The sequence below is a fragment of the Lichenostomus cassidix genome, chromosome 5 (genome assembly GCF_008360975.1).
Source record: "Lichenostomus cassidix isolate B80296 chromosome 5, HeHo_3.0, whole genome shotgun sequence".
Lineage (NCBI taxonomy): Eukaryota > Metazoa > Chordata > Aves > Passeriformes > Meliphagidae > Lichenostomus > Lichenostomus cassidix.
In genome coordinates, this window is record NC_139486.1 from 36,259,220 (window position 1) to 36,283,075 (window position 23,856).

General features: G+C 38.7%; 1 protein-coding gene across 1 annotated transcript; it reads left to right on the forward strand.

Moving 5' to 3' along the window:
• Positions 1-6: 6 nt before the first annotated feature.
• On the forward strand, positions 7-22,959 carry TMEM87A (transmembrane protein 87A). Its single transcript, XM_085062325.1, has 20 exons — positions 7-213; positions 1,712-1,769; positions 5,085-5,182; positions 5,960-6,076; positions 7,689-7,742; positions 7,845-7,901; positions 8,530-8,677; positions 9,401-9,462; positions 11,362-11,545; positions 12,328-12,427; positions 13,178-13,271; positions 13,538-13,609; positions 15,280-15,388; positions 16,470-16,528; positions 16,742-16,845; positions 17,188-17,261; positions 18,424-18,485; positions 19,457-19,512; positions 20,597-20,627; positions 20,966-22,959. Exons 1-20 carry the CDS (start codon positions 82-84, stop codon positions 21,005-21,007), a joined length of 1,713 nt encoding a protein of 570 aa, XP_084918451.1. The 5' UTR covers positions 7-81; the 3' UTR covers positions 21,008-22,959.
• The last annotated feature ends 897 nt before the right edge of the window (positions 22,960-23,856 follow it).

Sequence of the window (23,856 nt, forward strand, 5' to 3'; positions counted from 1 at the left end):
TCGCCGGCCCACGGCCGCCGCGTCCCTCCGCGGGGAGCGGAAGAGGCGCGGCCAGCGCGGCGGCGGCCTCCGTACGGCGGGATGGCGGCGGCGCCGCGTTCCGGGGCACGGCGGAGGCCCGGAGCCGTCCTGCTGCGGCTGCTGGCGGTGCTGTTGCTGGCGGGCACGGCGAGCGCCGGGCAGCGCTCCAAATGGCGGCTGCCGGTGCTCCTGGTGAGTGCGGGGAGCGGGGCCGGGGCCCGCAGCCGCCAGGCCCGTGTGGCGACGGTCGGAGCGAACGTGTGCGGGGCAGGGCAGGAGGCCGCGGCTGCTCCGCGTCTTCTCCTCGGGCGGGACGCCTGCGGTCGGGAGCGTCCCTGCCCGGGCCGCGCCTCTGTGGAGCCTGACCGCACCGGGAGCTGGTGAGGGGACTCGGGGCCGTGTCTGCCTCCTGCCCGCTGGCGGGCTTGAGCCCTCTCCGGCGGGTCGGCGGTGGCGGCAGGGGAGAGAAGGCTTGTGCGGGCGATACTCCGATGGGCGCAGAGGGAGAGCGGCGCCTGAGAGACCTGTCGGAAGGGAGGGAGGGAGGGAGGGAAGGAGGGGAGGAGGGAGGGTCCTCCCCGACTGGTGCACGGCCTCCGTAGGGCCTGTGCGGGGAAGAACGCCCCGCGCCCCCCGTCGGCCGGGCTGGCGGCCCGCCCCGTGGGGCAGCGCCGTGGGCTGGCCTCGGGAAAGCTGGGCCGCTGCAGCGCTGCACCGAGACAGCTCTGGGCCTTGGGGAAGGTGAAGGGATTCCGTCACTGCTGATATACCCTGCGCGGTTGAAGTTGCGTGGAGGAAAGCTGTTCTGCCTCAGATTCGGGTTTTATCAGGCAGTGAGAGTAGTGTGCGCTTTCTGTGAGGCTTTTGAGCTTCAGGAACAAAACTGAAGGATCACGGTGAACACTTCTGTTGGTTCTTAGAATAGAATTTTTTCTGTTGGATAGTCCAGACCAGCTTATCAGCAAGCAAATGGTAATCATTTCAACAAATGTCAACGTGAAGTTGATTCCGTTTGCAGAACAAAAAGCCCCAAGCCTCTCAAACCATCTTAAAGAGTATGTTGAAGGGGTGGTGAAGCGTGACTGGAAAGTCCAGTAAGTCTGGCTCCAGATTTGACATTTGCTTTCATTAGTGTATTGATTTAAAACTCAAAATAGAAAATTATGTTTACTTATGCTCAGTGACATTAAGCCTGATGCCAAAAAAGTTTTGGTTTTTATATATTTTTCATATATTCATAGCTCTGTAGACTATTACTGTATAGTTATATAGTTTCTTAGCTAACTTTAGTATTTCTCCTACCCTGTTAGGTTAGACAAACACAATCCTGCAATCCTGCTCTAATCTTGCTACTTCAGTGAATGAAGGACATTTTGCTTTCCCATTATTTAGACATAAACAATATGGGGCTAGAAGCAAGGGGGAAGCTTCAGCAGGAGGCTGAACCACGAGGGGAATGACTTCATTAACTGTACTTCTAATTGGAGATTCTTGTCAATTATGCTAATTTGCTACACTTATAAAAGTATCAAAGCCCTGCATCACACATGCACTCTGCCATAAGTGCACCTGGAGGACCTTCAATAAATGGTAACTGCTTGTTATCATTTTAATCTTGTTTGGCTTGTGATTTTAGGGCTGCTAAGGCATCAAGCCCACTAATATCTCTTCATTTTTTGTGCCTTGGCAGGGGAAGAAGTTTAGCTTTGGGAAGATTCTCTTCAGCAACACCACCATTTTCCTGAGATGTAAGTGGTTACAAGGGGTTAACCTGCTCTCTCTGCTTTTTGATGCCCTGCCTCTTTTTAACATTTATCGCTCAAAACACTGTACAGTGTTTGACTGCACTGGCTGCAGTGACAGCTAATCCAGCACTGTATGAATGGTTAATAGCTCTGATGTGGTTTGGTCTGTTAACAGCCTTGAAGCTTCCCAGTTGTGATCTGTTGTAGCAAAAATGAATGGCTCTATTAATGCTCTCTGTGGAGGGGGCAAGATGGGCAATGGGAGCATCACTTTGTTTCAGATAGTGGGTAATCAAGTGTGGGATGTGCTGAGCTCTACTGTGAGGTGTGTTTTTCCTATCCAAGATTTGTTAAATTCCTCTGTCAGGGAGATCTGGTGCCAGCTGGGGTGGGGCTATTTGTATTGTAGGGTGACTGGTGTGAATACGGAAAGCATCTAGATGCCAATAAAATATTATAGAAGTGACTAGCTCCTAATAAAGGAGACTTTAGAAAGGTTGGAAATCTTTGCCATGCACTTTGAGCACTTAAAGTGGTTGTTTGCACCAGTTTTTACCATGACAGAAAGCTGTTAAGTCTCTGTCTGCTGTCTGTACTTAACTTGTTGATTTTCAGGTTTAATTTCCAATACATGCCCTACCTGGGACAGTGTTTCAAGGAGAGTTTGTTGAAGTGCCTCTCTTGATCCCCCATGAATCTGAAAGAGAAGGGGGTAGTATTTGAGTAGTTATCAGTGAAGATCTATCACTTCAGGTTTAAGGCTTTCCCGCTTGACAAGCGTGGCTCAGACACTGAGGTTCACATCTTGCAGTGAGACAGTTGCAAGTGTACAGCGGAAGGATTAAAATTAGAAATCTGCTTGGGCAGAGCAGGTTGGTTGAAAGGGCATTTTGGAGCTTTGGTAGGTTTTAGGCTTTCTTGTCTAAATTTTATTAGAAATAGTGTACTCATAGTGACATGGCATCTGAGATAGGGGTTTCTGAAGCAAAGTGTGTGGTATATGTAATTGTGCTGAAATAATCGAGAAGGAGCTAAGGCATGGAAAAAAAGTTATTTGTTATAAGGCAGATCTGTCAGTAAGAATTTGACCCCCTGGCTTCTGAAGCGGACTTGAATTACACTGTACTGTCAACCTTTAAGCAGGCATTAAGCCTTAAAATTTTTTAGTGAAGACACCTGTTTTACATACCAGCGTGATTAAAAGATTTACATAAATTTGGAAAATGAATCACTGAAAGAGGAAGGAACAGAGGCTGGGAATTTACCCATTTTCTCAGCCTAGATGAAACTTAATCTGCATCTGATACTGAGAAGCTTCTGCTTTACATATTTTTTCTTTTTTGCCCACGTCTGTGTGGAAGCTGGTCTCCTTTTGTTTCCTGTCTGTTGCCTCTTCCATCTGCTGTGTGATGTTTGTGTGGACAGTATGACCTTTCTTGCCGAACATGCTCATGGGTTGTTCATGGTTTTTGTGAGTACCTCCTTACCTCCTTTTTCCCCTCCTCTTCTTGATTTTTTTTTTTTTTTTTTTTTTTAAATCTGTGTGGCGTATTGGTGTCTCATGCATTCTGCTTCTGGCTGGGGAGACTGCTGCTGGCATGTAGTGTTGTCAATAATGAATTTATTTTTATCTACTTTTCTGAAGTGCTGTTCTAGAAGGCATTTAGTTTCTTGTATAGGATCGTGATAGAAATCCTGTTCTCTGTAAATGAGTACAAAGACTGCATTCAAGTTGAATGTTGCTGGCTTTTGTTTGAAGGTTGAGGAACTTAGATTTCCATATTGCTGAATTCAGTAAATGCCATGGATGTTTCTTCTGGCTTTTGGAGTACTTCCTTTTCAAGGTTTCTGTGATGTTGCTGTTTGAAGATACCGTGGATTGTTCTAGTGACCTGTTTTACATTTATGCATGGTACAGCTGAATATATAGTTGCTTATTTATTTTTCTTAGAGAAAAAGGTATTTAAAAGGCATCCTTGAATCTCTTTTATTTTTTGCTAACACTTTTTTTGAGATATTACTCGTTTGGTCAGTTTTATTAGAAGAGCCTCTGTCATCAAAGAATTTGTCATCCGCCCATGTCACTGCAGTGCCTGTGCTGTCTTAGTTTCTTTGTTGTGCCCTCTGCAACATCTAGGGCAATGTGGAGCATGTATGCTTTGTTTTCATACTTATGAAAAGATGTCATAAGGAAACTTACTTTTCAGTGATTCTGCTTAAATTTTTGGTGTTAGAAACTCAGTTGTTGAGTTTTTAGCTGTATGTATATGTGCTTTAGTAGTCATGAGGTGTAAAGTGGGGTTAGTCAATTAATATCCTGTGGCAGGGTTTTCCTTCTAATTGCTTTTTTTTACCTGAAGTGGTCAGTATGGAAACATTTATTAAAAGTGTGCGTGTAACAAAGTTGTGGATGCCTCCTTTCAGATGAATGTTGCGTGTAAAGTTATGGGAACTTCTTAGCCACTGCAAATATTCTGTTAACTCAAAAGATCTTTGCCATTTGTTGACTAGGAAAACACTAATGAAATAATCCAAATGGCTCTTTCAAGGCTTGGAATAGTCATTGCTCATTTTATTTAAGGGTGGAGCTTGCCTTCTTAATGTCAAATTCTCTTAATTGGGCTTTAGTTTAAGAATGAGATTTGAAACACAAAAACCCACACAGCCTTTCCTGACTAGGGGGTAAGTCTTATGTTTCACTTTTCATGCATGTTGTTTATTAGTAAATCAAAGAGGAAAGTTGTCTTACTGCTGTTTTAGGTAGCGTTGCAGCTTTGACAGCATGGGCTAATGTATAGATACCATGTTTGTCTTTTAAGGTAGTGGATGTTGACTGGCAAAATCTTACCTTCATTTTCTTGTGATGGTATTGGTATATTTAAAGTACATATGGAAATTGCCCTTAGTATTATCCTGTTCCTAGCTTTCTCTGCCTCTTATGAGTGCCCCTGTCTCTGAAAGGGAGGCCCTTTTTGAGTACTGTAATCACTGGGAGTCACTGCTGTTCTCCTCATTTGGTATCTGCTGTTGCTGAAAACTCCTTGCTTGTCTTCGGAACAAAAAGTTTCCAAATGATCTTCAACTTTTTAATAGAATTATGTAATGTTATGATGGAATTCTGTTCACATGCTTTTTTCTTTCACTGAACGGTAATGAATTACTTGAGGAAAATGTTTTTCTATTGTTTTGCTTTCAGTTTAATGTTTAAAATTTAATTGTGATAGTTTTGCACAGAATGGGAGGAAAAGCTGGGAAGGCAGATGGTGTCTTATGTATCTCATGTTTGATTTTTTTGTTTTGTTTTGTTTTTTTTTTCAGTCGAAGGGGATGAAAAAGCGTGTGAACCCTCCCAAGGTTTCAATGTTACTTGGTACTTAAGATACTCTGACTGCTACAATGAAGTCTTCAACTTTGGGGTAAGAATTGCACGCAGAAACATAGGTTATGGTTTTTAGGGGTAAGCAGATCTTTTGAGGAGGGGATTAGAGATGTCTCCCTTGCATCCACATTGCAATTTGGGCCTGCAAGACGTGTTCTTCCATTGGAAGATAACACATTTCTGGAATAGAATTGAAATGATCGACAGACAATTACTGACTTTTTTTGGGTTTAGGGTCAGGTGGAATTGTTTGTCAAAATTCTTTTAAACCCAGGAGCTAAAGTAAACACATTGACTCTAAAATGGAGTGTGTGAGTTTATGGTAGTTGAAAATACCTGCACTAATACTTAATGACTGTGAATAGAAAAAAAAGAATATTGACATGTTAAGTCTAAATTCTGTTCTTTATGGGTGCACATTGCAAGTATTAACAATTTGGACAAAATGTGTAGTGTTTCTGTCAAACGTGGTAGAACATAATTGTACTTTCTGTGGTTAATATTTTTCCATATTTAATTAAATTATTAATTATGACAGTTGTAACTACTACACAGGACTGAGTCTTCACTCTTTATTATAATAAGGTAGAGTTTGTTTGTGTAGACTGAAGTTTATGTTGTCTGCTGCACCTCCATTTATTAATTCAGAGCCTGTATACCATCATTTTATCTTGTGGTTTTGATGCCTTTCTTTTACTAAATTTGATTCAAGAGTGCATGCAGAGTGAAGGTGTGGAGCTCTCCAGGTGTTGCAGCTGTCTACTGAGATAAACCATTTGAAATACTTGATGCTAAACTCTACTCTCTTTTGTAGGATGAGCAAGCAGATAACTATTTTGGGACTACAGCTGAAGAGCATCCGGGTTGGTCAGGATACTATGCCACTGCTTCTATCCTCTTTTCAAACTGCTCTGAGCTCTTCAGGCCTCAGGTATGGGTAGAAATCTCATTTTGCTGTGTTGTCTTATACAATATATAGAGAAGATGGTAATTCCTGTTAGATGTCTTAGCATCCTATGTAATAAGTATCCCTCTACGTTGGGAGGTACTTCTTTTTATCTGTTTATGACAACCAAGCTGTGATGGTGATTTCTTAATTTTGCTTCACTTCTGTCTTGCTATTCAACATTTTGCTCATGGTGGTGAAAAAACTGCAACCAGATCACTCTTAAGTTTGGTGCTTCTTTTTGTTTGTGGTTTTGTATTCTGAATTTGTTTCATTTACATGAGGCTGCTGCTAGTTGAGTAGAATTGGCAGCAGAGTACAGATCCCATTAAACCTGACTCAATAAAGGCTGGCATTTATTACTCAAATAATATTCATTTAAAATAATGGAAATGTGTGTTGAAAAATTAGTTACTTAAACACTGATAGAATAGCAGTGCCAGAACACGTTTGAAACAGATGCAGTGAAGGTGAGAAGGCAATGCAAAACTAGTCTAAGGAAGTAATGTGCAGAGATCAGCTCTACACCAGCTGTATATCAGCAGGCTGATAATACCAGCATAATATGCTGTCTTTCTTTAACAGTATATTTAAGAATTGAAGGCAGATTTTGCAGTGTTGCATCTGTGTTCAGGCATTCTTCATTTAGACAAAAGATTATGGATAGAAAATACGGGAAAATGTCTCATAAGTATTGAACCTAGTGTTGTGGGTTGTTTTTTGGTGTTTTTGGTTGTTTGGATTTTTTATTAAGAAAAAAGGCCTGCCTAAATATCACTTCTAATAGTCTGCTTGCATGCCTCTTACTCCTTTGATGCGTGAAGATGGCTTGAAAGGTTTTTAAAAAGAAAGAAAAAACTGTATGCTGCATGCTTTTTATGTTTAATAATGAGAAGTGTCAGTTCTACTTTTATTTGGTTTTGTAGAAGGCATTTTGTGAGTTTGGCTGTGTAATGTGAACTTGGTCACCCTAACTAAATAGTCTTGTGAAAGTCTTTAAGTTTTCATCCAATTTGTCTGGAAACTCTCCTGAATTTTTAGCAATATATTCTTGTCAGATACTAATTTTTGAAATAACACAAGAATTTCTTCTCTAGATCAGCTTTTTTCTTGTGGTATAGCAGTTTTACTGGATTTTGAACCGTAGTTCAGGAGAGTTAGCAAAATTTGGATCTCTAATAGGCACTCATTTATCTAAGGACTTACTTTTGCATAGATTAAGGCAGAAATCTCAAAATCCTGGATGTGTTTGTGTAGACTTTATCTAGTAATGGGGATACCCAACTGATTCATATTTCAAAAACAAAATTACTTTTGCTACTATCATGTCTGGTTTCTAAAAACAAATGATAACCTGTTATTTGAGGGGAGGAAAATTAAGTCTCAAATTACAAAACATTAAGTATTCAAGACTCCCTGCATAAATGGACAATTGTTTGACTTAAAAAAATGAAAGCTCTCTAAAATCACTGTTCAAAGAATAATGAGGTTTCCTGGAAGCTGTTCTGGTAATGTCATGTTCATGTGTAAAATGCCTGTAAATGTTAAAGTGCCTCTAAAGTGTCTATAAATGCTTTACCTTTCTTATATCTTGCAGATTTTCTATAAAGAATTTGTTCATCCAGAGCCTCTCTCACCTGAGAAACAAGAGGTAATTTTCCTTTCCTTATAATGAGTGAGTGTAGTCATGGAAGAGGTAGTTTTGGCATATTGATTTATCAATTTTTCTGTGTTTTTTTTTCTTTCCCCCAAGGGCTTAAAAGATAAGAAGGAGAGTGCAGGAAATCACACGATGGTGACAGATAAAACTGTATGTATGCCAAATTTAAACATGGCTTGTAATCCAGCAGTCTTATTTTGTTTTGGTCTTGGTTTGCTTCTTTTAAGTTATAATTCTTTGTATAAGAAATTGCTGGCAGCATATTCTATGGTTTTTTGGCATCTGGAATTTTTTAGCTTGAAACCAGGTAGTGCTGTGTGGAAAAACAGGAAACAGAGTAACAGAAACAGGGTAACTGCTTCTTCTATATGTGAAATATACAACTGATACCATTCAAACCAGTGGCATAAATTAAAAAATAGATTTCTTTTTCCATTGTAATTTAAAATAGTAATTGGAACTATCTTCTTTAAACGACAACTAATTTTTACAGAATACGTTTAGTTTTGTCTTCAGTCAGTTTTTTGAAATATTGTGCCTAAAAAGTTGACTGATTACTTTTGATTTTCAAATCCTTTAGTATTTTTATTATATGTGTGTTATGTCTAATACACACATATAATTTACATACCAAATATTTATTAACAAGTTTTAGGTCTTGGCAGAGATGAACTTTGTATTTACATGGAATATACCGCCCATATATGGCTAGTCTGCTTCTGTCTTTTTCTTGTCTTCTCTTCAGTGCACTGTTTACAGGTAAATGTTTGATTTTCAGGCAATGAATGCTGTTATGAAAACTTGGCGAGATGGGCCATATATATTTATTGTACAAATTGGACTTACAACTGCAAAGGATTCTGCTGCCAGACTTAAAAGAACTGAGAGAACAACACCTTCCTCATATCAAAACAAGCTCTTTACAAGTAAGATAGCTGTTTATACAGCAAACTGAAAATACAGCATAATTTTTATGTGTTCCCAGTCTAAGTATTCTAAAGTAATCTTAGTATATACTGTATATACTCAATATACTGTATGCCTCCATTTCACAAGACATTATACTTCATGTGGGTAGAAGTATTACTACAGCTCTTACAAGAAAAATTGTGATTGCTTGTGTCTTGAAAACCTTAAGACTCTTCTTTCAGTTTAGTGATGGAAATCAAGAAAAGTCAATCCCAAGCATTTAAATTTTGGGGCTTGGCATTTTGTTTCAGAAATGTGCAGACCAATACAGTGATTTATACTAATAAGTCAAAATGTAGAGTACAAAGATCACAATTATCACCTTGATATTATATTATATCTAACAATGCGTTAATAACCTATTCAAAGAAGAACTTTGAAAATCCTTTTAAAAAGTGAACTTACGTGTGTTTCTGAGTTTCTCCTGTTACACATTAATGTCCAGAAAAAATTACTTTTAAGTACTGCCATGAGTTACATGGTAATGGGGTGTGTAATTTTAATTGCATGCTTTTAGTTGAGTATGTTATGCGTCTTAACTTTCTTTATTAAAGTGCAAGTTAGATTTAAAGGCCATGTGAACATATGGAATTTCTTTACACTTAAGTGAAAATCAATTAAGTCCTGGCTCCCTCCTTTTGGTTCTTGTTCAATTTGGCTATTGGATTGTCTTTTGACAGTGACAGTAGAACTGAAGGGGCCGTATGAGTACCTCTCACTTGCAGACTACCCTCTGATGATTGTAAGTAAACCAGCTTTTCTTTGATCTATAAAACTGTCATTTGATTTGAATGTTGATTAAATTCTCTGCTGTCATACTTCAGGAAACACAGAGCCAGTGTTTCAGGAGAAAAAGTTACTTAGCAGAGGCTGTATTTTGGTTTGTTGGGTTTTTTTGTTTAGTTTGACTTTTTTTATACTAAGTACAGGGTAGGGAAAACAGAGATTTCAGTTGCTTGCACATGTGCCAGTGTTGTCCATTCATTCAAACAATCCAGAGAAGGACATTAGTTTGTAATTCCTGAAGTTATCAGTATTACGAGCTCTAAACTGAGCAGTTTTACTGATGCTGTTACTCTCCTTAGCTCATATCTCAGAAAATTTGCTGTTCTGTGCTTTTGTTTGCAGCTACCCATTCATTTGTCACTGCTTTCTTTGTTCTTTTACAGCTTAATCTTCCTTCCTCCACCAGCTGTCTTATACCCCTTGAGGAGGCCTTTAGTACTGCCTAGCAGTGAAAGCATAATTAAGCTACAAAGAGCTAATCCCCTTTTTATTCAAAGGAGTTATTGACTTGGTTTCTAGTTTCCTCTGTTGAGAAGGCTAAAAAATAAAGGAACTTGAAATGTTTATGTAGTGAAGACAAACTTCAGCTGGGGATCAGTAACAAGTAAGGTCTCTAGCCTGACTGTATTGGCAAGAGCAGCCTGTCAATAGTGGAGCCTGGCAGCATTTCTGAAACACACATTTTACTTCCTACAGAAGCAAAAAGCCTCCAGCAGCTCTATTGAAATGTAATTCACCAATGTGAATATCACACGTGACAAGACCAGAAAAGGATCTGTATCAATAAATGTTTCCATAATGGAGTATCTGCATGTGAACTCTCTTACCTAGGTCCTTACCATTTGAACTGTGTGGATTAGTCTGGTGTGAAAACGTGTCAGGATCAGTAAGCAACTCTACTAAGGAAGGTGTTTTCAGTTTGTGAAAATTTTGATGGATTGTGCAGCTAATTTCAGTGTTTGCTTGGTTTTAAAAACAAATCTTCATTCTGAAAGAGGAGACTGCTTGGTTATTACTGTCCTCTGCTTTGGCTAACTACTTCCTTCTATTCACTTAATGTCTTACTCTCTCCTAATTCCTCTTCTTCCTCTTCTTAATCTTAGTGTCCTTCTGAAAATTTTAACTTGTTTTGGTATGATGAGAAAACTAAGCATTCAGTAGGATTGTCAAGCTTATTGTTTGCTCTACAGATGTGCCATGAAAAGTTCTTCTGAAGCAAGTAACACTGAACAAAACAAAAATCACAAAACGTTGCTATTTGAATGAATGTCTGGGTTTCTTTCTCAGCTCCAGGTTTTTGACTGGCCTAAAACTTGGTCAAAAACTGAGTTTTCTGGAAATTAAATTTTGAGAAAAGTCATCAAATTATTTGAACAGAGGGCTTACAAGCATTAGTTGCTTATCTCTGTTCTGTGTAAAGGTGACCTGTAAGTTTATTTGGGAAATATTGTAAATGTATGATGAAGTTATTAACAGAATAATATGTGAGAATGAATACAGTTTCTAGTAATTGTTGATTTGCTTGAATTCTTATCTGAGTGTTTGAAATCTAGTAGCATGTATCTTCCTTGGAAAAACTGCCTGTGAATAAATGGCAGATTACTCTTCAAGGGAGAAATTGCACAGAAAGTCAGTTACTCTGATTCCCTTTGTTGGCAATGAGAAATTAGATTGTCACTACTAAAGAGTCCAGAGAAGACAAATGAAACAATGCTTTTTTCTAGTCTATTTAAAAACTTCCAAAGTTGCTATACTTGGGGAGAAGATAGAGTGGTCTTACAGCTGTGGAATGGAAACAAGGAAATGATGTTTCTGGGTCTAAAGTTCCCATTTCTTTCTTCTTTTTGTGTAATAGTTTTTCATGGTGATGTGTATTGTGTACGTATTCTTCGGGGTTCTGTGGCTTGCATGGTCAGCCTGTTACTGGCGGGATCTCCTGAGGATCCAGTTCTGGATTGGTGCTGTTATCTTCCTGGGAATGCTCGAGAAGGCAGTTTTCTATGCCGAGTTCCAGAATATTCGCTACACAGGGGAATCCGGTAGGTGGCACTTGCATTGTGCAGTTTAATTGAGGGGGCATAGCACTAATGGCTTCTGATGAACTGGGGAGACAGATACATGCCAAGTATATGACTACTTGAGAATTGTTTCAAAACAACATGAAACCACAGTTTCTGTATTTTATGTGTATTATAAACATCATGCTCTGTGTTCTTGTAAAGGTAAAATGTTGCTTTCTCTGACTCCTCAGTGTAGTGTCTTATGTATATAGAATGCTACATTCTGCACTGTAGTGCTGGCTTGAAGTTTAAAATAGGGCTTTCTCAGTGTAGCTTGTAATTAATTTCTGACAATTGGTATTGGCCTTGGAAAGATACTTTCAAACTCCTTGTTCAGCATAATAGAATTGTAGATAACTCTTGGTATTCAACTCATAACCTCATAATCCATCTCAAGAAATTCCCTTTCCATAAAACTGGTGCTCTGGTTTTGAGTTTTCAGGCTGGATGCATACAAATGAAACTCTGCAAGTAAAATGTCATTATGAATTTGCTAATTGGCTATACCAATGGTGCAGTAGGTTTTGTTGATTGACTTGTTTGGAAAAGTATTCAGGATGGATGTAAAATTTTTCTGTAGCTTTTTTTTTTTAATGCCAAGTGACCTATCTTTTCTGAAAGCTAACTCCAGATGTAGTTAATAGAAAGATGATACACTTTAATAGCCTACTTGCTCTGTCTGCTCTCAAACTACAATTGCATGCAGTAGTTAATAAAACAGAAATTATATTTTAATGACTAAGTTCCTCCTCTTCTGGTAGTTCAAGGAGCAGTAATACTGGCTGAACTTCTTTCTGCTGTGAAGCGCTCATTGGCTCGAACTCTGGTCATCATAGTCAGCCTGGGATATGGGATAGTCAAGTGAGTAGTTCTGTTATAGGCTTGTTGTGTTCTATTTAAAGGGTTTTCACTATTGGTTTTTAATAACTTAGGGCAGTATTCATCTCCCTGTGCTTTGCTTGTTAAAAGGTAAGTGCTTTAGTTAAGTGCTCTGAAGATCTAGATTTCTTCACTAGTAAACAGACTTAGAGTTCCATACTGTGCTTACTCTTCTTTCCATCTACTTCTGTGTGCTACTGTAGGGTAGAGTTTCTGAGTTAATTGTTGAGATGCTCCACTAACTGGAATGAGAGCTTTATGAGCCTGCCTTCTGGGTGAGGGAGGGCTTTTATAAATGGGGTGGGTCAAGAATCACTGATGGGGAGGGGATCTACTTTGGGAGGCTTCTGTTGCTAAGGTTGCCACTCATGTGTCTGTCCACAGTTGTATTCAATCGCAAAAACACATGCTATGGGGTAGTGGAAATTTTTGGTAAGTGTGGGTTTCCTGGGGGAACTGGTGAAAAGTGGGATGAGACATAGTGAAATGGTCATAAAAAGCTAAACAGGTTAACTAAGAAACAGGGCTGTTACCAGTCCCCCCCTTGGTCACATCATACCATAAGACAAAATGAGTAGTAAGTTTCAAGCACCATAATAATATTTCTGGATCTAGATGTGGCTTGTTACAAGGACCTTTTATTCATATGCTTCATACTTTGTTTAGATTCAAGTTGACATGCCTTCACTTTTTGTTCCCCATTTAATGTGAATTTCACTTTGTTTCCTACAGACCTCGCCTTGGAGTGACTCTTCACAAAGTAGTTATGGCTGGAGCCCTTTATCTATTATTTTCTGGCATGGAAGGCGTTCTTAGAGTCACAGGGGTCAGTAATAACTGCTTGAATTTTCCCATATGCCACAGACACTATTGGCTGTATTTACTTCTGTGAACAGCTGCCTTTCCCCCCTTCCCGCCCCAACAACTACAAACGCAAATTCCCACTGCTCCAATTTTGGGGGCTGTGCCTGAGGAAGTGTGTGTGAGTGTTGCTGCTACTGGATTCATTAGGTGCATCTCGGGATGTAGATTTCTGTTATTCTGTTTTTCAGATAAAGTATTTAACCTGTTGTATATTTGGTACTTTTCCAGTTTTTCTATGACACTGTGGCTCTGATAGCAAACTTGGCCCTGTCCATGATTGATGCCTGTATTATTTTGTGGATATCCTTTTATAAATTGCAGAATGCTAAGACCTTATTCATAACTTATTATTTCTGTGTTACACTTAAAAGGTATAAAAGGTGGTTTGCTTGTTTCTGTTAGGATGTTGATAAGTTTATGATGTTCACACAAGTTTTGCCTATTTAGTCAAACTTATGGTTGCCTGTAGACCTTACAGTTTATCCACAGATAATGTAAAAGATTTCATTAGTACATCTCTAACAAGCTGGTTGCTAGTTTTCTGTAATGGAAGTGGCCAGAGTAATGAATCACAGCAGTTGCCTTGTCAGAGACTCCTTTTAACAGTGCTAGATTGACTTAATCTGGAAAACTGCTTCTTGCCTTGCTGGTGGAGAACTGAGAACTGACAGTGTGGTTCGTCAGTTCCTCTCTGTGCATTGGACTAAACTCTTGGTTCAAGCCCTCTGTTTCTGTAGCAAAACTCGGAAGCATTGTGGTGGCGTGTTTGGGGTTTCTCATGAAATAGCCTGACCCTCCTCACTTCTCTACCTTGTTTTCTCTTCAGTTTGTTCTTATTGGCTCTCTCTTTGTCTCCAGGCCCAGAATGATCTTGCCTCCTTGGCTTTTATTCCCCTGGCTTTCCTAGATACTGCCCTGTGCTGGTGGATATCCTTCACTGTTTTACTTGGTGGGGTGTGTTTTCTTTTAAATCTGGTTATTGGGTTTTTTTTTTGTTTGTTTGTTTTTTTAGAGTCTTTTTTTTGGATGAACTTTAAAAAAAAATATGCTTCAAGTATATTTTTTTTTCTACTTCTGGTAAAAGTTATATAACTTCTGTAACTGAGTGTTCAGGTAAGCTTCTGCTACCTATTGCTTATATCCAGTTCAAGAAAAATCTAGGTATGTGTGTAAAGCTGCTCCAGAACATAGTCTGTTATCAATCTCTGCTGAGTGTGAAAGTAGTTTGTTCTAGTGTAGCATGTCATGGCATCATAGAAGCCTTTGGAGAAATGATTCAATTTATGTTTTGAGGAGAAGGCTGCTTAGCAACGTCACAACCTAAAAATCTGTCTGTATAATTTGAACTGATCTTGAGTTAGGTGACAAAATGGGGCAGTGTTCATTTTTTGGTGTCTTGATGCATTTAATCCAAGCAACCATAATCTTGTGTGACTTCAGCAACTAGCATCAAGTGCTGAACTCGTGTGTAGCAAAATGCTTATATAATGTTCTTAGCAAAAGTCAGTCACAAAACTCTATTAAAAATGTGACAGCCACAATTCTCCCCTACCACAATGTCTTTTGTAACCACTTGTTTTGTCACTGTGGTAATAAAGTAAAAAAGAAAGAGTGAAGGCACCTGTATGCATGAATTGGATTTGAACTAATTTCTAGTTCAGGTTTTACTTCTCATTTATCAGAAGTACAGCTGACTCTTGTAAAGGAATGGGCCGTAGTCCAAAATACATGTTTGGATACCATCTTTGTGTGACAAGAGTTATAGGTGTAGATGACTAAATAACATGAAAGGGATGGATTCTGCTCCTTGGTACCTTTGCCATAGGATGAATCTTTTCTTCTACTGATACTGGTGTAATGTTTTGGAGGACTGACTGTGTGAGTGAGAGAGGTATTGATCATAAAGTCTGTGTCCTCCTAAGTCTGTGACCAGGTTGTCCCTTCAGAGGCTTTTCCTTGACTTTCCATACATATTCATCAGTTTAACTCAAACAATGAAGCTGCTAAAACTTCGAAGGAATGTTGTGAAACTCTCTTTGTATCGGCACTTCACCAACACGCTCATCTTGGCAGTAGCGGGTAAGCAGAAAATTATGCCAATTAAATAAGACCACTTTTCATTTCCATATCACTTGATTTGGTCACTAGCAAAATTTCTAACATGACTCATTTCTAACAGTGGGTCTTTGCCCAGTGTTACGTTGATATTTGAGAGACAGTGGATTATTAGTCCTCATGTCAATAAGATCAGTAGTTCTATGCAGCTCCTCTAATAGAGCACTTTAGTCCCACTTCAAGCTGCTGTGGCAAAAGTTTATTATCTTATGCTGTTAACTTCACAGAGAGATTTCTTGTCAAAATCACAGTATCACTGTATACTGTGGGATTTTTATGATGTCTGAGGATCAGAATCATTCTTGGAAAAGCTGTATTCTTAATATTGTAACATAATGCCCTCTCTGTTCTGGAAGAATACAGATTAAGTTTCCTTTTCAATTTATAGTAGTGATGAACTGAACATCAAGAATAAATCTTTTGGTGCTTCCAGGTGCTCTGCTATCAATACAATGAGCAGAAAACTTCTAAGGACTGTTTTTTTAATTGAAACAAATAAGCAAAAAAGTGCATTCCTTTTAATCAACAGCTCTACTGAAATTCCTTTTAGTATCTGATTCTTAGTCATCGTACAACACCTTAGTGGAGGGAAGTCTTTTCCAAAAGTGTAGTAAGAGCATAATTTGAGCTTTGGAACTGTTGTGGCTCAAGATCTGAATGCTTAAGCCTTCAAGCAGATTAGATTGTTCAGTTACTTCAAGGTAAGCTTTTCTTGCCAACTGACAATGAAACCATGGTTTGGAGGGTAGATAAAAGTTATATAAGAATAATGAATAGGAGCTAGGAGTTGGCAAAATACTTCATATTTGATTTATACCTTGTGTCTGTGAAGAAACAAGAGTAAAATATACTTGTCTGTGCTTAAATTACTGTATAAGGTCAGTGCAATAAATCCATCTCTTATTTTCCAAAACTATTAAATTGAATTTAAAGACTTTACTATTTAGGTCGTTGATCTTTGTTTGGGAAACACAGTCCTGTTAGTGGGATATTTGAATTGGCATCTTTCGTAGTAATAAGCAGCTTCTTTGTTTGAATATTGCAGCATCTATTGTATTTATCATCTGGACGACCATGAAGTTCAGGCTGGTGGACTGTCAGTCGGTGAGTTTGTATTAAATGCTTTTTACAGTTGCTGCCTCTTGATAAGTTTATATTTGTCAGTGAGATTGCCACAAAGCACCACATGCTACAATTCTCACTGTTGTGGGTAATGAGCCTCTTTGACAGATGCCTATAGTTCAGCCTTGGAAAGAGAAGAGGACCTGACATTTGCTTCACACCATTTTTCATTTGTGCTAATGTTTTTCTTTACAGGACTGGCAAGAGCTATGGGTAGATGATGCCATCTGGCGTTTATTGTTTTCAATGATCCTTTTTGTCATCATGATTCTGTGGAGACCATCTGCTAACAACCAAAGGTTCAGCTTTTCTTACCTCTTCTTAAAAATACCAGGTTTTAGGAATGCTTGTTTATTCAAAGAAGTATCGATGGGAGATTTTTTAGTTGCTGCACACTGATCCATAAGGATATTAAGCAGTGTGTGTAGGGAAAACTAAACAAACCACATGCATGAAATCCAGTGTGTTCCTGGTGCTGAACTTATGTAAAAAGAAGTGACTTAAACTTTTAAAGATATAGTTTAGCATTGGTCTTAATGAACTACACAGAATAGTCAAGCCATGTGAATGTTTGGGTAATGGACCTGTTGGGAGACAAGACATAGAATTCTAAGATAGCTTTCATTCTTTCACTCTTAAAGGTTTGCTTTCTCACCACTGTCAGAGGAGGAGGATGATGATGAGCAGAAAGAGCCAATGTTAAAGGAAAGCTTTGGTAAGATGAAAAACATTTTTTTGCTCAATTCCAGTGTTGAAGACACTTCTGTGGAGGAAGGTGTCTTGCTCTCTGGCAAAAATTTTATTACTGCAGCAAAAGCCCAGTCAATTGCCACTGATCCATTCAGTTCTAGAGGAAGCACTGGCTTTGTTTAGTATTTACATTGCCTGTTTAATTCGGGGTTTTTCCATTGACACTGAAAACACTCCTACTGCTGTGGTTGCTTTGCCATGTCCAGTGGACTTCGTTTTATTAAATATGTCAAGTCTTATGTTTTCATCCAGTCATGATGACAAGGATCTCTTGGCTATTGTTGCTAGGCAGTGGTTTAGTGTACAGTTCTCTTTTGAAATCCCATTTAAGAATTTTCATTTAGTATCTGTTTTCTGAACTCCGCAATCTTCTTCATTTTACATGTTAAGGCCTAGCTAGGAATGTCCAGTGTAAACATAGGGGTGAATATGTTTATTCATGAAATTGTCTATCGTAACACCTCTGTTTGTAAGTTGTGTAAAAGGTAGGGTTACATGTCTACTGGTGTCTGTCCACAAATTAGTTATGCTGAGATATGTCAGTGCTCTTTGGCTTGTTTAGGAGCTGACAAGTGTGTAATCCACTGGGTGCATTTGGCAAACCAGCACTGTCTGCCGGGCTGAGAGATGCATGTTGCTTCTCAGCTTTTAAGTCAACCAAGTGGCTGCTCAGTCAGAAGGTAGAATAAACTTTAGGGGTTACCTGTGCCTTAGAATGGTTGGAGGTCATCCTGTCTGTCCAAGGCCGCTACTCAAGCAGGATCACTCAGAACACATTGTCCTGGACCATGTCCAGATGGCTTTTGAGTATCTTCTAGGATGGAGATTCCACAGCATCGCTGGGAACTTATGTCTGAGTTCTATGCTGTGGATGTCTAGCTTAAGCAAAAGACTAGAAATTTATATTTCCTAGGTAAAATTGTAAAATTCTGGAAAAACTAGGAGAAATTCCTACCTGTCAGGAAAAACTACTGCAAACCTTTCAGAGGGGAAGCAGTCTTAGTCATTAGCTGGTCTATCTCTTCAAATCTGACAAAGTATCCTGAATGAACAGTCAACATTTTCACTTACAGTCTATGAACAATTATAATTTAGTTACCCCAGTCTTTTTCTTCTTTTGGCTTCAGAGGGAATGAAAATGAGAAGTACAAAGCAAGAACCAAATGGGAATGTAAAAGCAAACAAAGTTGTGAGTATGACCTCTGTACCTTGAAGAATATAGATTAATCTCTTCTTTGTTTACTGGCATTAGTAGCACACAAATATGTCAAGTTTTGAGCCCAATAAATGTGTGAACTTTTTGATTTGCTTTAGAGTGAGTCAAAGTATCATAAGTTAACAGTGCTTCTGAAAAGAAAGTAAATACAAGTTTCTCATCAGATATCTTGTAAGTACAGTGGGAACTTAAGAATTTAGTCCATTTTTTAGGAATGTTTCTGCAATTCAGTATTGATAGAACTGTATAATACAATATTCTGATTAATCATTACTTTAACAAGTTTGTTAAAGTAATTGGCAGTGCTTGTTAAAGTAATGGCAGTGCTTTCTAGGGAGTGTGAGCATATTTTAAATAAATTGCTCTCTGTTTTTGAGATTTGTGATTAATTACGTGAATGGGGTGATGTGTATTATTTTTATGAACTTACCTAAATGCTTTGGGAGAATGTGCAGTTTATGTGACTTCTAAGCAAGATGTTTTCATATTCATCTAGGAGGCTGAAAATGTATCTTGGTATCTTTTCACAGAATTTATGCATAAATTTAAAAGTGGAAAGAACCTCTAGAAATTCATTATAATAGCAATGATGTTTTTTTCATTAATACTGTTTTTCTCAAAAGTTGGTTGCAGCTGTATACTACTTACCTGAGGATAGATAATATGAAAATAGAATTTTGGGAGTGGGGAGGGTAGATGAGGGGTGAGGACTGTTACAGAGTTCACAGCAAGTAGGTAGGTTTTGCTTTACTCATTTTTTTTCTTGGAATGTGTTTTCTATAAGCCAGAAATAAAATTGAAGGGTTTTTTGTGTTTGTTTAATTTTTTTAACTGACATTATAAATGCATTGGGTTTTGTCAACTAGGGTGAGAAGAAAAAGGCTTGCGTGTGATAGCATTGTGGGAAAACTGACTTGTTTTCTGTTTAATTTCTGTACTTGTAGCAAGAGGATGACCTGAAATGGGTAGAGGAGAATGTTCCTTCATCAGTGACAGATGTGTGAGTATTTTTATAGTCCCAATGAAGGCAAGTTCAGCCTGGCACTGGCCTCTTCCCCCTTAGTGTGATTACACTTGGCTGTATGCAGTCTGCCAGGTTGAACACAGGCTGACTTAAGGAACACTCTTTTGGAATGTGAAACCATAGACTGGTTTGCACTTCACTAAAGTTAAAACATTATAAATAAATCCAGAAAACAAAGAACAAAGAAACCCTCCTTCTGTTTAGTGGTCTGAAAATATTGAGTATCTTGCTGAATGGAAACCATAAAATAATGTAATCCAGTTTGCAACTTTATTTGGAACATTGTCATTTTTTGCTTGTGGTAATATAGTCAGGTATGTACACTGTTTATATCTGTTCTGCTTTTAATAACTTTTACATGCTAAAGGTGTCAGTGCCTGTGTCTGCATTTTTCATAACAAAACCAAAGTTCACAGATTAATAGTGTTCACAGATTTGATCAGCTAATTTTAGCAGAGGATCTGGATTGAAGTACAAAACTTTGCTTGAAGTTAGGTAAAGACAAGAAATTATGTGAAGTTTTAAGAGGGGAAAAAAAGTGCATAGGATTCCTTAAGGAAAAAAAGGATTAGACTGGTGTAAGCTAGGAAAGAGCACTTTGAGGCAATCTGCTGCAGGTTTTTCTGTTTCTGAGAGTGTGATCAGGGTTGTGAAGAGTGAAGATCCCTATACATGGGAGATCTATTGTAGCTGGAAAGGCTGAAGTACCAGTGGAACTTGTTTGACATCTGGGACATGTTTTTACAACATGGTCCCATATTGTAAATGTCTTCAGTGCAGTTCAGCAGTGTACCTGTATGAATGATGCAGCTGATTTCATGGCAACTTGGAAATTGTTCAGTAGGTAATGAGATGCATAACAAAAAATAATTTTAAAACTGTGAAGGTCATTGAGGATTCTCCTTGGGCTTTTTCTTTTTTGTGTGTCTTCCTGTAATTTCTGTTAAATTGGAAGGTCTGTCTTCATTGTTTCTTTTCTGTGCCCTAAAAAGCAATGTAAGATTGAAAATGGTTGTCAAAATGCTCTTAATTATTTGAACTTTTTTTTCCCCCACTGCAGTGCTCTTCCAGCTCTTCTGGATTCAGATGAGGTCAGTAAAGAAATCTTCAGTTTAAATTAGTCTTCTGACATACCAGGGGAGTCACGAGTCAGCTGATAAGGTCTTGGCGTATTAGAACTGGACTCTGATCTTGTCAGTGCAGCAGCAAAATAGTGCAAGGGGGGAAGGATAGTGGGAACAAGCATGATACAACTTCTTAGAATACAAATGTTTTCTAAATATGTATTCTAAAGAAAGTGGTATATCTGCTGTTTAAGTTGGACTCCTGACTTAATATGCATATGAGTGTGATTTGTTGTGAATGTGCATGTTCTGAATAATGCAAACCTATTGGGGAAAATGACAAGATTGGGTATTTTATTTTCCAGGAAAGAATGATTACCCACTTTGAAAGGTCCAAAATGGAATGAAGGAGTAGCTCTTTCCTCTTGGAAGTGGAGACACCTTTTAAAGTTGCTTGGTGGAGCAAGTGCATCCTGTTGATTTGTCTCTTGATCTCAGCCTTGAAAGTTTGATGCTTTAATGTCATGGAGGGTGTCTTGCTGTGGAAGAAGTTCAGAAGGACATTATAAACCTTTTGGAAATTTGAATTTACAAAGTTGCTGCAAGTTTGGATTTTTAAGCAATTTACATGTGTACTATTACAGCACCTTCTGTAACTTTTCAAATATTTAATCTGTGAAACTAAAATTCCTAATGTCTGCTTGAGGAGTTTATATTTCAGTGTTACAATTGACACTTAGAGGTGAACTGCCTGTACCTTTTTGGGGGGAGGGTGGGGACAGATTGAAATAAGCACTGAAGAAACAACAGACCCATTTTCTCCTAGATACAACTGCTGTTGTATGTCATGTGTCCAACATTCAAGACAGAGTTTGAAAGAGAAGCTCCTGTTGATAAAGGAAATTAAGATGCCAGAAAGGAAATATTTGGAAAAGTTACAGTGATACGAGTTTTTAACAAAATCAAGTGCAATTTTATTCATAACACTGTGTATGAAAGATTTTCTATTTTAAATGCCATTGACCTGTAGGTAACAGCTGCCTAGAGCTAACACTTGCTGTTGTGGCACATCTCATTGCCGGCAATGTGGTGGATGCCTGGAAAAATTATTTGCCCCTACCTTTCATGTGTTGCATGATTTAATACAAAAAAAATCCCAACAAATAACAACAGAAAAACATCACCAGAGCCACTCCTGCAGTGCTCCACAAGTGCTTGACTATAGATGTTAAACAGATATGAACCAGATGTTTCAGCAGAACTCTTTGCCCTTTCCATGTAACATCTCCCACCAAGAAGCTGGCACTCCTTGAGAAAATGGCAGTGCTTTCTAGGGGGTGTGAGCACTGCCTACCTTACTTGAAAGAGGATTTATGAGGAGTCCACAGTGCTGGGATAGTTCTGTTCCAGTGCCTGTTTAGAATTGCTTCCCATGTAAGTGATTTGATGATGGGCTTTCCTGTCCCAATTGGTCCGTGTGGCCAAGAAGTACTCTGAGATCACTGTGTTTCAAAGTTGCAGGTTACTATTCTATTCTATATAATTGCATTTTGTTTCTCCTTTTGAAATGAAGAAGAGCTTTTGGACAATGTTCTGTTTTTTGCTTGGCTGCAGCAACTTAAGTTGAAATAACTTCCTCATGGAAACATGTTGTGGACTGTATGACAAAAGCTCTAATTTGGGTTCATAACCTTTAAAACTGATGATTAGGAGGCAAGCAGCAGCTGGATATCTAGGAAGCAGCTGTGGCTGCTCCTGGAACAGCATAGAGAGTCAGCTTTTCTGGTTCTTCTCTCCTAGCCATGTCAGCAGAAGTGAACATGTGCCTGTACTTCATTCATTCCACTGTAAAGTCTGGTAGTTTAGCTGTAGCTCATCTTTTTCAGCAATTCAAGCTGAAACATGGCACTTTACAGTTCGGTAGCTGAGGCACAAGGACATAGTATCTTCTGCTAGCTCTGCTGTGGGGGCGGCAGATGGGCAGAGAAAAAAAAGCTGTGGTTATAGCACCTCACCACTTCTGCAAGAGTTGCTGGAGCTCTTCTGCCATCCTCTTTAGGCCACAGATAGAATCTTTAATTAGAAAACACTTCTAATTTGCTATGCTTAATTGATATAGATGAAAAAAAATTACCTCCATGTCCTTTTGGGGAGAGGAAATTTTGTGAAATGAAGCTACACAAAGCTTGCTATTTAATGGGTTTTTTCTTGTTTTGTTTTGTTTTAATTTTTAAAAAAATCCTATTGTTTTGGGTTGTTTGGGTTTTTTGAAACAAATAGGTAAAAATGTTCTCTACTGGAAGCACAAAAGTTTGTATGTACTATTTAATAAAGGCTAGGCAAAGAGTAGAAAGGCTTACATTGTGTCCTTCCACTTTCTTATTCCCTGTTCTTAAATGAGGAAGTGCTACCACCTTCACAAAGCTGCCCGATTTTAGCTCTTTAGTCCATGGTATATAAAATGCAGTTATTCCCAAGTTTGGGTTTTTTTTCAAGATTGAAAATACAGTGGAAGTCTGTCATTTGAAAAGCTAATGGAGATAGGGCAAATAACAAATTACTGGAAAAAAGGAAAAGAACCAGTTTTCCTAATTGTATTCATACTTTAATAATTTAAAAACTAAAATAAATGTAGCAGTGTTGTGTTCTCAGCCTCTGACTGCAGTGGTCTTAGGCAATCCTCGCAGCCTTCTACCCTTCCATCTTGTACTCGCTTTCAGCGGTATTTAAAGTTGTCCTGAATTCCACAGGGATCGTTGATCCCTTAGTTAGCAATTTCTGTTTTTTTCACTTGTTTAGCAGAGTTTCTATATTGTTGGAAAGTAGCATCTGCTTCCTAGCCTACTGCAGGTGTGTGCTAGGGCTTGTTTGCAGTGTTTGGGAGAAGTTGTGCGGGAGCCCAGCTCCAGCTCCCACAGAATCGTGTGGGCTAAGGCATTGTCATTGCAGGAGAGATGGCAGCAGATGAGATGTGGGTGAGGAGCAAAGGGCGTGTGTGCACTATTGCAGCAGCGTGGCCTCTCCTTCAATAGCATGTTTGGTCAGGTATGTTGGTTCTACTGAGGGATCTTTGCCTCTTCTGAAACTTGATTTTGCTCCTGAAGACGTGTTGGCTCCATGACTGAAAAACTCATGAAAGCTTCAGCTAGCTAGCTTGCTAGAATACATGAAACTAGATATCCTGCAGGTTTTCAATTATGAAGTCAGGGAAGACAATTCAAATTTATACCCATTCATTCAAAAACAACCCATGCAA